The sequence below is a fragment of the Rhinopithecus roxellana genome, chromosome 10, assembly GCF_007565055.1.
Source record: "Rhinopithecus roxellana isolate Shanxi Qingling chromosome 10, ASM756505v1, whole genome shotgun sequence".
In the NCBI taxonomy this organism is placed as follows: domain Eukaryota; kingdom Metazoa; phylum Chordata; class Mammalia; order Primates; family Cercopithecidae; genus Rhinopithecus; species Rhinopithecus roxellana.
The window spans coordinates 17817385-17830168 of NC_044558.1; the positions used below are offsets into that span (position 1 = coordinate 17817385).

General features: G+C 45.7%; 1 protein-coding gene across 1 annotated transcript in view; it reads left to right on the plus strand.

The window, feature by feature from the left end:
- Positions 1 to 4902: 4902 nt before the first annotated feature.
- Positions 4903 to 12784, plus strand: part of LOC115900090 — a 33669-nt gene continuing 25787 nt past the window's right edge. The window contains exons 1-2 of the mRNA XM_030939959.1: positions 4903 to 4993; positions 6683 to 6934. Coding sequence (XP_030795819.1) covers positions 4945 to 4993; positions 6683 to 6934 — 301 coding nt within the window. The 5' untranslated portion in view covers positions 4903 to 4944. The remainder of the gene's footprint in view (positions 4994 to 6682; positions 6935 to 12784) is intronic.

Sequence of the window (12784 nt, forward strand, 5' to 3'; positions counted from 1 at the left end):
TTCTGGATTCATAATCTAAATCAAGTGACTTGAGTTACTGGCAAAATGTTCATTTTTGACCATAACTGGATTTTATAGATGATCAATTTAGCAACTTGAAAAATGTATCCACGCAGAGGAACTATGTCATGTGTTTTGTGTACAGTCATAAATCTGACTACTTCTGGGTTCCGTCTGCTCTGCTGCCCTACTTTTAATATTAGGGTGTCTGGAAACATATCAGTAGGGGCTGCACAAATATCAGTTTTGAGACTTCTGCCACTGATTTGCTATGACTTTGGCTTATACACTGGGCTCCAATGTGTGTGTTCATGGAGTCAACATCTCTCAGCCCCCAAAGGCTGGAAAGAATCAAGCTTGGGAATATGAAACATCCTTACAACCGCAGTTGCCAAACAAGCTCCTTAATGAACACTGAAAGACGTTCAGTTATTCAAATGTTAGGCTGGAAATTGGTGGGTACTTCAGAGCATCTCTTTGTGTTGTCCAAGTAGTCACAGAGGCGCCAGTGTTGCTGGAGCTCTGTCAGGGACAGATGAGGTTTTCTTTGCAGTTTGGCTGCACTGGGATTGCGGACAGCCAATCCGGCGACTGCCAACTGGTGTTACAAGTGTAACAGCCCCTGTGCCAGGCTGTCAATTCACCCAGGTACCTCTCTGGGACAAGTGGCTTGGCAGCCTGTCAAAGCTCCAATAAGTCGCCAGCACACCCTTCCTGGAGTCAGATTGAGATCACAAGCGAGGGGAACACTGCTGTCTTGGAAGGCTAGGGCTACCTGGAAGCCACATTGGCACTGATGATGTGAGGTGGGAGAACTTCAGAGAAGCCTCCAAGGGGAAAGAGAGGGCACTAAACCCTCCAGTATGGAGACAGAGTCCACAATGGACATACCAAGCCACGAATAAACCACCAAGGAGAATTCTGACACAAAGCGATATTCACATCTGGAGAAGGCACATTTGGGCACCTTCTGGGTGGTCTAGTTCTGTTTCAATGCCCCCTCCCATGCCCCTTTCAATAGACAAAAGAACATTCTATGGCACCCTAAGTAGTATGTTTTGGTCCTAGGTCCCCTGGTGGACCCACCTAGGCCTAAACCTTTCAAAAAAATTCTCCATTCAAGGACTGTCCCCCTCCCTGCAGAACACTTAGCGTCTCCGACCCTAAAACACAAAATGCCAGTAGCACACCAAATCATTGGGATGACCTAAAACACCCTTAGACATTTCCAAAAGCTCTCTAAGAGTGGGAAGCACCAATCCTGGTTGAAAATCACTGGCAAGACCCATTCTGAGTACCTGATAACTCCTCTTAGCAAACGTTTGCTGGCCCAAGAATTTCTTTACTTATGGGATTGACTTGGTCCCAGTATGGGAACCTCAGGGTACCTGTGGACCAAGTTAGGTTTTCTGGGCAGGCGCAGTAGCTGCCCAGCAGTTGGGGCGGCATTAGTTGCATTAAAATACTCATTCTGGGGATGGCATTCTCTTTCTGGAGAGAGTCCAGAAGATGCAGGAATGGATATTTCTGTCCCAGAGCAGAGTTGAATCTGGGGGTGAATCATATCATCACTTCTATTCCTAAGGATTAGAGAAAAGTCACTAGGACTTTCTGACACCTGGCTGAGCTATTAAGAATCACAGTTCAGGCCGGGCGCGGTGGCTCAAGCCTATAATCCCAGCACTTTGGGAGGCCGAGACGGGCGGATCACAAGGTCAGGAGATCGAGACCATCCTGGCTAATACGGTGAAACCCCGTCTCTACTAAAAAATACAAAAAACCAGCCGGGCGACGAGGCGGGCGCCTGTAGTCCCAGCTACTCGGGAGGCTGAGACAGGAGAATGGCATCAACCCGGGAGGTGGAGCTTGCAGTGAGCTGAGAGCCGGCCACTGCACTCCAGCCTGGGCGGCAGAGCAAGACTCCGTCTCAAAAAAAAAAAAAAAAAAAAATCACAGTTCAGTAATTGCTCTTCCTGTGAAAAGAAGAGCCAAAGGGGCTGTGGCTGGACATTTCAAATCTTGGTTCAGTGCTTGAGATCAGGTTGTTATTTAAAAGGCAAGGCATAGCTAAGCTAATCTCCCAAGAGACTGTGTTGATTTCTATGCATAAACTTGTGTAGGTGTTATTGTATCAATATAAATCACTTTTGCTTTATAAATGGCTTAATGATCTTCATATTCCTTAGTTCTTAAGAGTCCTGAAGGACCCCATGTAACACAAACACAAAGCAGTTCACAAGTATAAGTGCACACACACGGTTTAACAACTACCAGCACACAGTTGGGCATGCAAACTTCTACCATCACTCTCATCTGCATTTTTGCAGCCTTGTGCTAACAAGCATCCAGAACTTAAAGGCCACCTTACTCCAGTGGCAAGCAGCTATGTGCAGACTCAGAGGAACACAGGACACGCAACCGCGTGTACTCTGGAGAGGGCAATGCTGGCCAGGGGGAGGAGACTGTATGTACCTTAACAGTGGTCCGACCGTCAAATGTGAATGACTTGATCTGCCCATTTTCTAAGAAAACCTTCAGGACGTTGGGGATGAGGAGGAGAGCTTCTTTCTTCATCATTTTCTGTGAACAAGCAGGGAAAGGACAAGGAGAGGGGCTCATTTAAAAGGAGGTAGGAAGCCAGAGGAAGGGTGTGAAAAAGGAGAAAAGGTGACGGAGACAGAGAGCCAAAGGTGTAGGAGGACAGAGACGAAAAGAGCAGATCGATAATACATGGGGACCAGAACCAAATTCCCCAACAAGACACTGAGGCATATCAAAAGCTCGCCTCCATTTGACATGGAGCACCCACATTCTACTGTAGTTCAAACCTCCACAGATCAGAGCATAGGGATCACTACACACCCCCTGAAGGGCTGATGAGCGGCCTCCTTTGGAGTCTATCTCACCCACCTGATCTTATCTCTAACATTTTTTAAACACCTGCTACAAAGCTTCTAGACTGATCTTATCTCCTGATACCTCCCTTTCCCTGAGGCTCTTCACAAGCCAAGATCATGTCCTGTCAAGGCCTTTGATCTGCCTTTTCCCTGCCCTAGGCCTTTTCTGACCTGACCCCTGCCTATTCCTAGTACCCACGCCTCTTTCACACCTCCATACCTCGGATGATTCTTCATTATTCAGGGACTGTCCCACTCCCTGCACAACACTTAGCATCTCCCACCCTGAGACATGAAGTGCCAGTAGCACACCAAAGCACTGGGATGACCTGAAACACCCTCAGACATTTTCTTTCTTTCTTTTTTTTTTTACTTTCCTTTTTCTTTTTTTGAGACGGAGTCTCACTCTGTCGCCCAGGCTGGAGTGCAGTGGTGTGATCTCGGCTCACTGCAACATCTGCCTCCTGAGTTCAAGCGATCCTCCTGCCTCAGCCTCTCCAGTAGCAACTGGGATTACAGGTGACAGTCACCATGCCTGGCCCTCAGACATTTTCAAAAGCTCTCTAGGAGTGGGCGGTACTGACTCCGATTGAGACATTCTTAATAAAAATTCACTAAATAAAGGCTGTTCTCTTTCTCTGAGGACTCTAAAAGAAAGAAAGAAAGAAAAGCTGTTCCCCCTGCCTTTCTCTTTTCCTCTTTGGCAAACTCCTATTTATCCTTCAAAACCCAGCTCAAATATGTATTCTGTAAAGCCTTGGTCTAATATCATCAAATACTTGAACCTGGTCCTTCCATGCATTCCTATAGCAATTTATGCACACTTCTTACAATGCTCTTACTGTATTTTGTTTTGTTTTGTTGAGACAGGGTCTCGCTCTATGCTTTGTCCATGATCCATGACATGGACATGGATCCTAGGTTGGAGTGCAGTGGTGCAACCACAGCTCACTGCAGCCTCAAAACCCTGGGCTCAAGTGATCCTCCTACCTCAGCCTCCCAAATAGCTAGGACTACAGGCATGTGCCACTACACCTAGCTAATTTTTTTACTTTTTGTAGAGACAGGGTCTTGCTATGTTGCCGAAACTCACCTTTATCATATTTTTGAAGGATATTTGTCTTTCACAATCAAATGGTGAAATGAGAGCACAAAGACCACATCCTATTTATCTTTGTAGTCCCAACACTAAACAAAGTTCCTGGCACATATTTGGTGCACAATAAATGGCTGCTCAATGAATGGGCAGTAGGTGCTTGATGTGCACTTATTGAATGATCACTCTCATCCCAACCATTTCCCTGGGCCAACATCATCATTAGTTCTATAGGAATGGAAAAGCTGCAGAGATAACCAGATTCCTTAATTCACTGGGCATTCACTGAACCTCTACTGTATGCCCAGCACTATGCTAAGTCTCTATGAGAGCTACAGGAGATTTCAGTCCAGTCTTAAATTCTTGTTGTAGTGACTTGGCACACATACACATTATCAAACCAACAGGTATAAGATGGCTAAAGTTTCCTACTTAAAGCAAATTGGATTTTGATTTTGAAGGAGACAGTGGGTGTGGATGATTTGAGAAGCCAGATGAGAACAGTCCAGACCTAGAGACTGTCATGGATCATGGACAAAGCATGGAAAGAGGAACAAGCAAATCCTCCTGGGTTGGGGTATGGTTGATGGTGGTGAGGAGCCAAGAGACAAGCTTGGTTGTGGTCAAGCCAAGGTGGGAAATGATGGGATATAAAATTGGAGGAGTGTGACTCCCTGCTTCCCTCCCTGATCTTGAGATGCCTTGCTCCTGCCAGGCCCAGAGGCCCCAGATCCCAGCGGTGGCAGGTTTTATTTAGCACACTGGGTCGGACTCAGATAATTACTTAATTGAATTTGCTTAAAAATAGAGTTGGCAAGGAATGCCCACAGGATTTATTTTTGCTCTGGCTGCTTAATAAAGCCTTGGAACACGAAAGGAAAGGGTTGATAGGAGAGCCTGGAGTCACCTGGGCCTGGACTCCCCCAGGTCCCGACCTGTGATGAGGCTGCTATGGTCCATACTGGTGGCAGCATGGAGGAGGGTGCTGTTGTAACATCAGGTAATTTCACGAGTGCAGCAAGAGTTGGAAGATTGATGTCTGTCTCTCACCCAGACAAGAGCCTCACACTATGCCTGGTGGCCTGTCTGAGAAAGAAGTAACTCTAGGTAGGTCCTAGCTACTCTGTGGCATTTGCATTCAGATTAGACTGGAGTGGGGGCATTGTTATGCTTTTAACCTAGCTGTGCCTGTAGCCTAGCTGTGACGTATGGAGAGGGGAATCATGGTGGAGAAAGGAGAAAGTGGAGAAGGGGAAGTAGAAGGGAGAGGAAGAGAAGAGAGGGGAGGGGAGTGGGGAGGAAGGGAAGGAGTTCTTCACTGGGTGGCCTGCCCTTGACAGATTACTCTGCAATGTTGAGATGGGATAGGATGCGCCTGTTCATACTTCCCAAATCCAAGTCATACGTCCTCTGAGTTTTCAAGTACTCAGGACACAAACATCCTCCTGGTGACTTGGACCTTGGGGTCTATTTCACCCTGATTTGCAGGTGAAATATTACTCCTTTTCCCCTCTGCTCACCAATGATCACTTCTCTTAAACCTTTTCTTCTAGGATTGACACAGATCCCAACCATCAATTATTCAGACAGCTTGCCCAGTGGGGTCCTGTAGTCCCCTGGGTTTGCCAGCTTTCCTCATGCAGAGATGGAGGAGGGCATAGGCTGAGTTTGGGAATGAGAGTCAGGGAAATGGAGATGGAAGACACCTGTGTCCTCCATCTCTTCTTCTCATTAACTCTACCTCAAATAATATAGAAGTGCCTGGCACCCTGCTGATTTCCTGCTCTGTCTGGGCCTGCTATCTTCTCCCGACAACTGTGGCTGTGCCTCAGCACATAAATGCCAAGGGCCTCCAGATAGATCTGCCCATCACAGCTATCAAAAGCACACAAGTGCCTGTTAGCTCTAGCTATCCCGTCCGTCCCCACTGGGATATTACTAACTTCTGCAGATTCCTGAGGGACTCGGCCAGAATGCATGACTGCTTAACACACTTCTTTTCTGCTCTTCACCTGCCTCTTCTCATTTGCACATCTGGAGCTGACAGTTCATTGCATGTAAACCTCCCAAAGCAATGAGAAACACTGTGGCTGGCCAAGACTCCCCAAATTGGCAGCTGCATGGCATGGGCTGTCAAATATTACCTGTCCTTTGAAACAATACCACCCAGTAGCAGATTTTGCATTGTCTTAATCTGAACCACTTGTCCCCCTCAACATTGCTGAGAGGTATCTGGTAGCAGGGAACAGGTATTTATTTTGCCTCCCCTCTGGTTATTAGATTGCCTCCCCTCTGCTATTAGAACATAGCAGGTGCCTAATAAAAACTTGGTGACTTAATGAGAGTCTGTATCATTTCCCTTAGGTAACTTCACTCATCACTGCATGGCCTTTTCCAGTCAAGATGTGGAGTTGCAAGATCACTTAAATGTGAAGAGAGCTCAATTTCACCAGCCACTCATTCCCTGGGTCTTCAGGAAGCCATTACTTCCTTCCTGTTTCTATCAAGTAGCAAAAGATGTTTATGGAGCACTTGCTCTGAGTGTAAGCTACTGTGTTAGGGATGGCAATTTCTCTAAGCATCAGAAGGATCTTGAGTGAATCAATATATATATTCCTTCTTCCCACAATACCTGGGGCCTCTCTGGATGTCACATATCCCTCTTAACTTACTACTTTCCCCCCTCCAGCACCTGGACGCTCCCACTCTAATCCACTGGGAAATCTGTCCACTATAAGTACCCCAGAGCGAGAGCTTGACAGCCAGGCAGATTATGGCCAGGGGCTGAGGAGATGGAGCCAAAGCTATACTTACTGCATCTGTTTCTCCAACTGCCACCTGCTCAGAAAATCGAACCTTCACAGGATTGGACCTCAGCTTGGCCTTCTTCGCAGCACTGATGAAAGCAGATTTGGGGGACTGGAAAAAGAACAGAGAGATGGTGAGTTCTCCATGTCTAGGGAAAGCCTAACCTTTGTCACGTGAGAGTCAAGATGTCCCAGTACAGGTACACTTTGCATTACTGATCAAGGAGTCAATAAATAAATATTGATTCCCTACTAGGTGCAAGACAATGTGCTAAATGCTTCCCTATATAATTGGTGTGTTCTGAAACAGCTGGGCATGAATTGAATTTGGGTAGATTGAACCCCACTATTAATATTCTAGGCCTAGATGAGTTTGCAAAAGTTCTTTAGTAATATCATACATTGAGATTTTATATATTTGGTTTTCTTAATGTGAGATAGACCTAAAAGATGTCTTTTTATTATTATTACATTTGAATATAAGCATCCCATAGAATTTACAGAAATGATCTTATTCATCTCACAGACATGCCCTGCCCCTAGGAAGGAGTTGCATAATAAATACTATTTTAGATGTGGGAGAAAGGAGACCTAGCACTCCAAAAGGATTTTTCCACAGTTACTACACTATTGGGGAATAGAGATGTGAGAGATTTAACCCAAGTCTCCTGGCTTTCTAGTTTTGGGCTCTGCACCACTTTGTTTATCCAATTCTGTAAGAAATGCCCCCAAAATCAGCCAGGCTTGTTTTTTTATTTATTTTTTATTTTTTTTTTAGACAGAGTTTCACTCTTGTCACCCAGGCTGGAGTGCAATGGTGCAATCTCAGCTCACTGCAACCTCCACTTCCTGGGTTCAAGTGATTCTCCAGCCTTGCCTCCTGAGCAGCTGGGATTACAGGCATGTGCCACCACATCCAGCTAATTTTGTATTTTTAGTAGAGATGGGGTCTCACCATGTTGGCCAGGCTGGTCTTGAACTTCTGACCTTAGGTGATCCACCTGCCTCAGCCTCCCAAAGTGCTGAGCTTACAGGCCACCATGCCTGACCGGCTTTTAGTTCTTGAAAACTCTCTCACAATTTTAGCGGAAGCATGATTAGCAAACACTGGAAACTAAGCCTTTCCTGGGTGCCCCTTGGATTCTAGCTCCCTGCTTGAGCTCTGTATGGCCCAGCAATCAGGAATACAGGAGTCGTGCTGAGGGGCATCCTCATTGTCTTTGGTGGGGGTGGGGGGCATTTATTCAATCATTTGACAAATTTAGCAAGGGCCTACTACATGCCACACACTGTTCTAGGTGGTGAGGGATGGAGCAGTGGGTAAGGCAGACAAAACTCCCTGGCCTCATGGAGTGTCCATTCCAGCAGGGATAGACAGACGATAAATATCTTTTAGGTAGCAGAGAAGGACTATGAGGAAAAATAAGGCAGGGTAAAGGACTACGCAAGAGAATGAGTGAGTTAGAGTGGGAGTAGTGAGGGTATTATATTAGCAATTTTGAAATACATAATACATTATTATTAACTATAGTCACCATGCTGTGCAATAGATCTCAAAAACTTATTCCTCCTGTCTAAGTGAGCCTTTGTATCCTTTGAACAGCATCTCCCCATTTCCTCCCAACCTTAGCCTCTAGTAATCACCATTCTATGCTTCACTTCTACGATTTTGACATTTTTAGATTCTGCATATAAGTGAGATCATGCAGTGTTTGTCTTTCTGTGTCTGGCTTATAATAATAATTATTATTATTTCACTTGGGATAATGTCCTCCAAGTTCATCCATGTTGTAGCAAATGACAGGATTTACTTCTTCTTAAAGGCTGAATAGTATTCCATTGTGTATTTATACCACATTTTCTTCATCCATTCATCTGCTGATGGTGGACACTTAGGTTGTTTCCATATCTTGGCTATGGTGAATAGTGCTGCCATGAACATGGGAATGCCAATGGCTCTTCGGCATACTAATTTCAATTCCCTTGGATATATATCCACAAGTAGAATTGTGCGGGTTATATTTTTAATTTTTTTTTTTTTTCTGAGATGGAGTCTTGCTCTGTCGCCCAGGCTAGAGTGCAGTGGTGTGATCTCGGCTCACTGCAACCTCCGCCTCCCCGGTTCAAGTGATTCCCCTGCCTCAGCCTCCCGAGTAGCTGGGATTACAGGCAGGCATCACCATGCCCAGCTAATTTTTGTATTTTTGGTAAAGATGGGGTTTCACCATGTTGGCCAGGCTGGTCTTGAACTCCTGACTTCAAGTGATCCACCCACTTCGGCCTCCCAAAATGCTGGGACACAGGTATGAGCCACGGCGCCCGGCCACTGTGGGAGGTTATTTTAGACAGGATGGTCAGGGAAGACCTAAGGATGAGACATTAAGCAGAAACTTAAGGAAGAGAGGGAGAGAGAGCCACCAGGCTATCTGGAGAAAGGCTTCTGGGCAGAAACTACAGTAAAGGCCCTGAGGTGAATTGAGGTGTATGAAGAACAGCAAGGAAGGCCAAGGTGGCTGGAGTGGCGTGATGGAGCAGGAGCAAGGCGGGAGATGCTCAGAGAGGCAGCTGGGGGCTGGGTCATGGAGGACCTTATAAACCACAGTGAGAACTTTGGATTTCACTCCACTAGAGGGATTTGATTGAACAGAGTCTGATGTGCATTTTAAAAGGAAGCTTCTGGTTGCTGTGTGGAAAACAGAGTGTAGGAGGACAATGGCAAGAGCATGGAGACCAGTTGGGGGTAAGTATAGTATTTGTAACTGCAATAATATGGTTAAAACATGATGGAGGCTTGGGCTAGGATGGTGATGATGGAGTCGAAAAGTGAGCGAATTCTGGATATATTTTGAATACTGAGTTAGGATGCTATGTTGACTGACTGGATATGAGAGTGAGGAAAAGAGAGACTTCAACTGAAAGAATGGACTTGCCATTTACTGAGATGAACAGGACTAGGGAGTGAATCAGGTTTGGGGCTACTTCAAACCACCACCCCTATGGGCCTTGCCATGGAGCCCGAGTCTTACAATCAGGAATTTCTTTGTGTTAAGGCCCTGAAGGTCCCTGCCAGCTGGGAATACATTAAGCTATTATCTACCATTTACACTGCAGTTGAGATTCATTTACTAGATCAGCCACAGGAGGGCAGGGCCCTAAGATACACATCAGAAACAAACGTCCTCATTGTGTCTTGGGCCCTGGTCCCAGCTGTGTTCTCTGTCAGAGCCAGCAATCTCATTCCCATAGAGGGGAGACTGCAAAAAACCACTTGTTTCACCTGAGTCCAGAAAGAACTCAGGCAGTGAGTGTCAGTCCTGGCTGCATAGTAGAAATGCTGGGAGGAGCTTTTAAAAATCCTGAAGCCCAGGGCCCACCACAGACCAGTTACATCAGAACTCCTGGGGGTGAGGTCTGAGCATCAGTATTTTTTTCAAGCTTCTGATAATTTCCAAATGCAGCCAAGATTAAGAACCATTGAGCTAAAGGAACCTTAGACTTCTCATCCTGAGCCAAAGGGGCAATTTGTTGGCAGCAGACAATATAGCACAATGAAATCCAGAGCTGGAGATCGTTGCAAAAAGTGATTATAGTATTGATTATACATGGAGTTGATAAATGCCTCTGTGTGTTGCACAGCCTGGTGCTCCAATCCTGAGCAGGGACTACAGGCTGAGGCAGAAGCAAGAGAAAGGGGCAAGATAGATAGAAAGATCTGTAGCTATGCTCAGGCAGCTGTGTTTGATTCCATCTCCACAGTCATCCAAAGTTCCACCAAGGTGCCACAAACATGAGGCAAGTGGAATCTTTCTACCTGACAGTCACCTCTCTTCTCTGCCATCATCTGCCCTCAGACGCCTGCATGGCGCAGTGTGTAGAACGAGGCATCTCTAGAGACCTGAATGGGCCATGCAGCTCAACCTTCATTTTCACATGTGAAATGGAGGCCTGGGAAGCGGATATACTTTACCCAAAGTATTGAATAATTGAGTAGCAGAGCTGAAACCAGAACCCAGGTTTCCTGAACCTTTGCTTAGTGATTATTCCCCCATAGCAGGCTAAAACTGGGAGTCCTTTCCTGATCTTTCATCCACTGGTTCTGGTTCTACCTTGGTATTATGTAATGGACTCAAACAAATGAAGAACCCCAACTGGTATCCTTTTATGTTTTCACCACAGTGAAAAGGATGGCATCCTTGCCATCCCTGCCAAAGATGCAAGACTAGATCCTGTCCTAGTGAGTTTCTGTTTGTACCACTGAAAACCAAAGATTCAGTTAATTATAGGCACAAATCACAAAGGAGGAAATGACATTGCCAATATTTTCAGGGATTATAATCATTTCCAGGTGTCTGTTTCAGAGTTATTTTCAGCTTGTTTATACTTCATTCCTCATTGACCCTTGTCCTGTTGGTCTCTAAGATTCCATCCTATTCTCAGTCTTCAGCCTTGATGCTGGTGACTCATTCATTGCCAGCTGGTCTCTGCTAGATGTCATGGAGTCACATCTAGCCTTATGCTCAGACACAGGTGAGGCCTGTTTTGCAGTGTGATATGAGGGGCCTCTCAGAGGCCTCCCTGTCCCAAAGCATCTTCAAAGCTCAGCTGTGGGGCTTGAAGTTTGTAATATTAGGGGCACTCCTTTATATTACAATATTGAGAATTGGAAAGGCCCTGGTCAAAATGTGAATGCGGTAGCAGGAAGGCATAATACACTTCAGGGGCCAGCAAATTACAGGCCTACATAGGCCAAATCTTGCTCACCACCTGTTTTTATGAATAAAGCTTTACTGGAACACAGCCGTGATCTTCATTTATGTATTGCCTGTGACTGCTTTCGTGCTACCACATATGGCTTGCAAAGCCTAAAATACTAATTATATGGCCCTTCAGAGAAACAGTTTGCCAACTTCTGCACTAATTCATAACCATGCACTAACCAGCTGTTTTTAAAACTTGCCTGATGATAAGAATCACTGAGGAGTGCTTGTTAAAGTACAGATGCCTAGGCTCATACCAGATTTTAGAAGTTAGAATCTCTGGAAGAGTGGGGCCCAGAAATCAACATTGTTGAAGATATCCCAATCCATTAAGCATACATTAATTGAGCACCTTAAAGCTGGAACGTTTGAGCTCTTCACTGACCCTATGTTTTTCTCCAAGCAGCTGGAAATCTCATTTTGCAACAGGCACCCTTTCTGGCTAAAATGAATTTTGGCCTGAAACATGGGACTAGAATTGCTAAGTACCTCTGGGGCCACTGCAAGCCCCTTGAAGCAACTGTGAAGCCAGCAGCTTGGTGGAATAAGGAATAGAAGAGAGTCTGCCTTTCCCTCAGTGCAGAATTCAGCAGCTGGTTATTTTTTGGCAATTTTTAAAATTTGGTGTCTGTATTAGTACAGATGTCAGGGTTGTGATCACTTAGATCTTGACCAAAGTCAGGTATAGGGCCAAATATTTTAGAGCAAGATAGGGCCTCGCTTTGGCCCTTCTGGCTCACTGCCTTTGACACCTGAGCCTACTTATAATCAATTACTATAGCAACCACTGTGGGAGCCTAGGACAATGGAGGGCCATCCTGGTTTCACCAGATCACTACTAAGGGAACCAGGGGGCCTTCCTTCCCACACTCAAGACTGCCTGGACATGAACATATCCTCTGCCTGACTTCCAAAGCCCGCCATAAACTACACCTGACTCTTTAACCACCTCTCCAAGATCACCTTTTGCTGCACTTGGTGGTTCTACCCACAGCTCCCTGCACACACTGGGCTTGCTATCACTCCTGGACCCACCTCACGCTGTTTCCTCCCTGTCCCCATCCTTCAGGGTCTACAGTGTCCTTTTGAGCAGCTAAATGCCATCACTTTACAGTTTAGTTCAAACTCTACCTTTATCCTGAATCCTTCCCCAACTCCTCAATTCGCCTTCTTGGATTTCCTGTAGTACTCCTGTTAATCCACACTGCCATCACTCATATCCCCAAC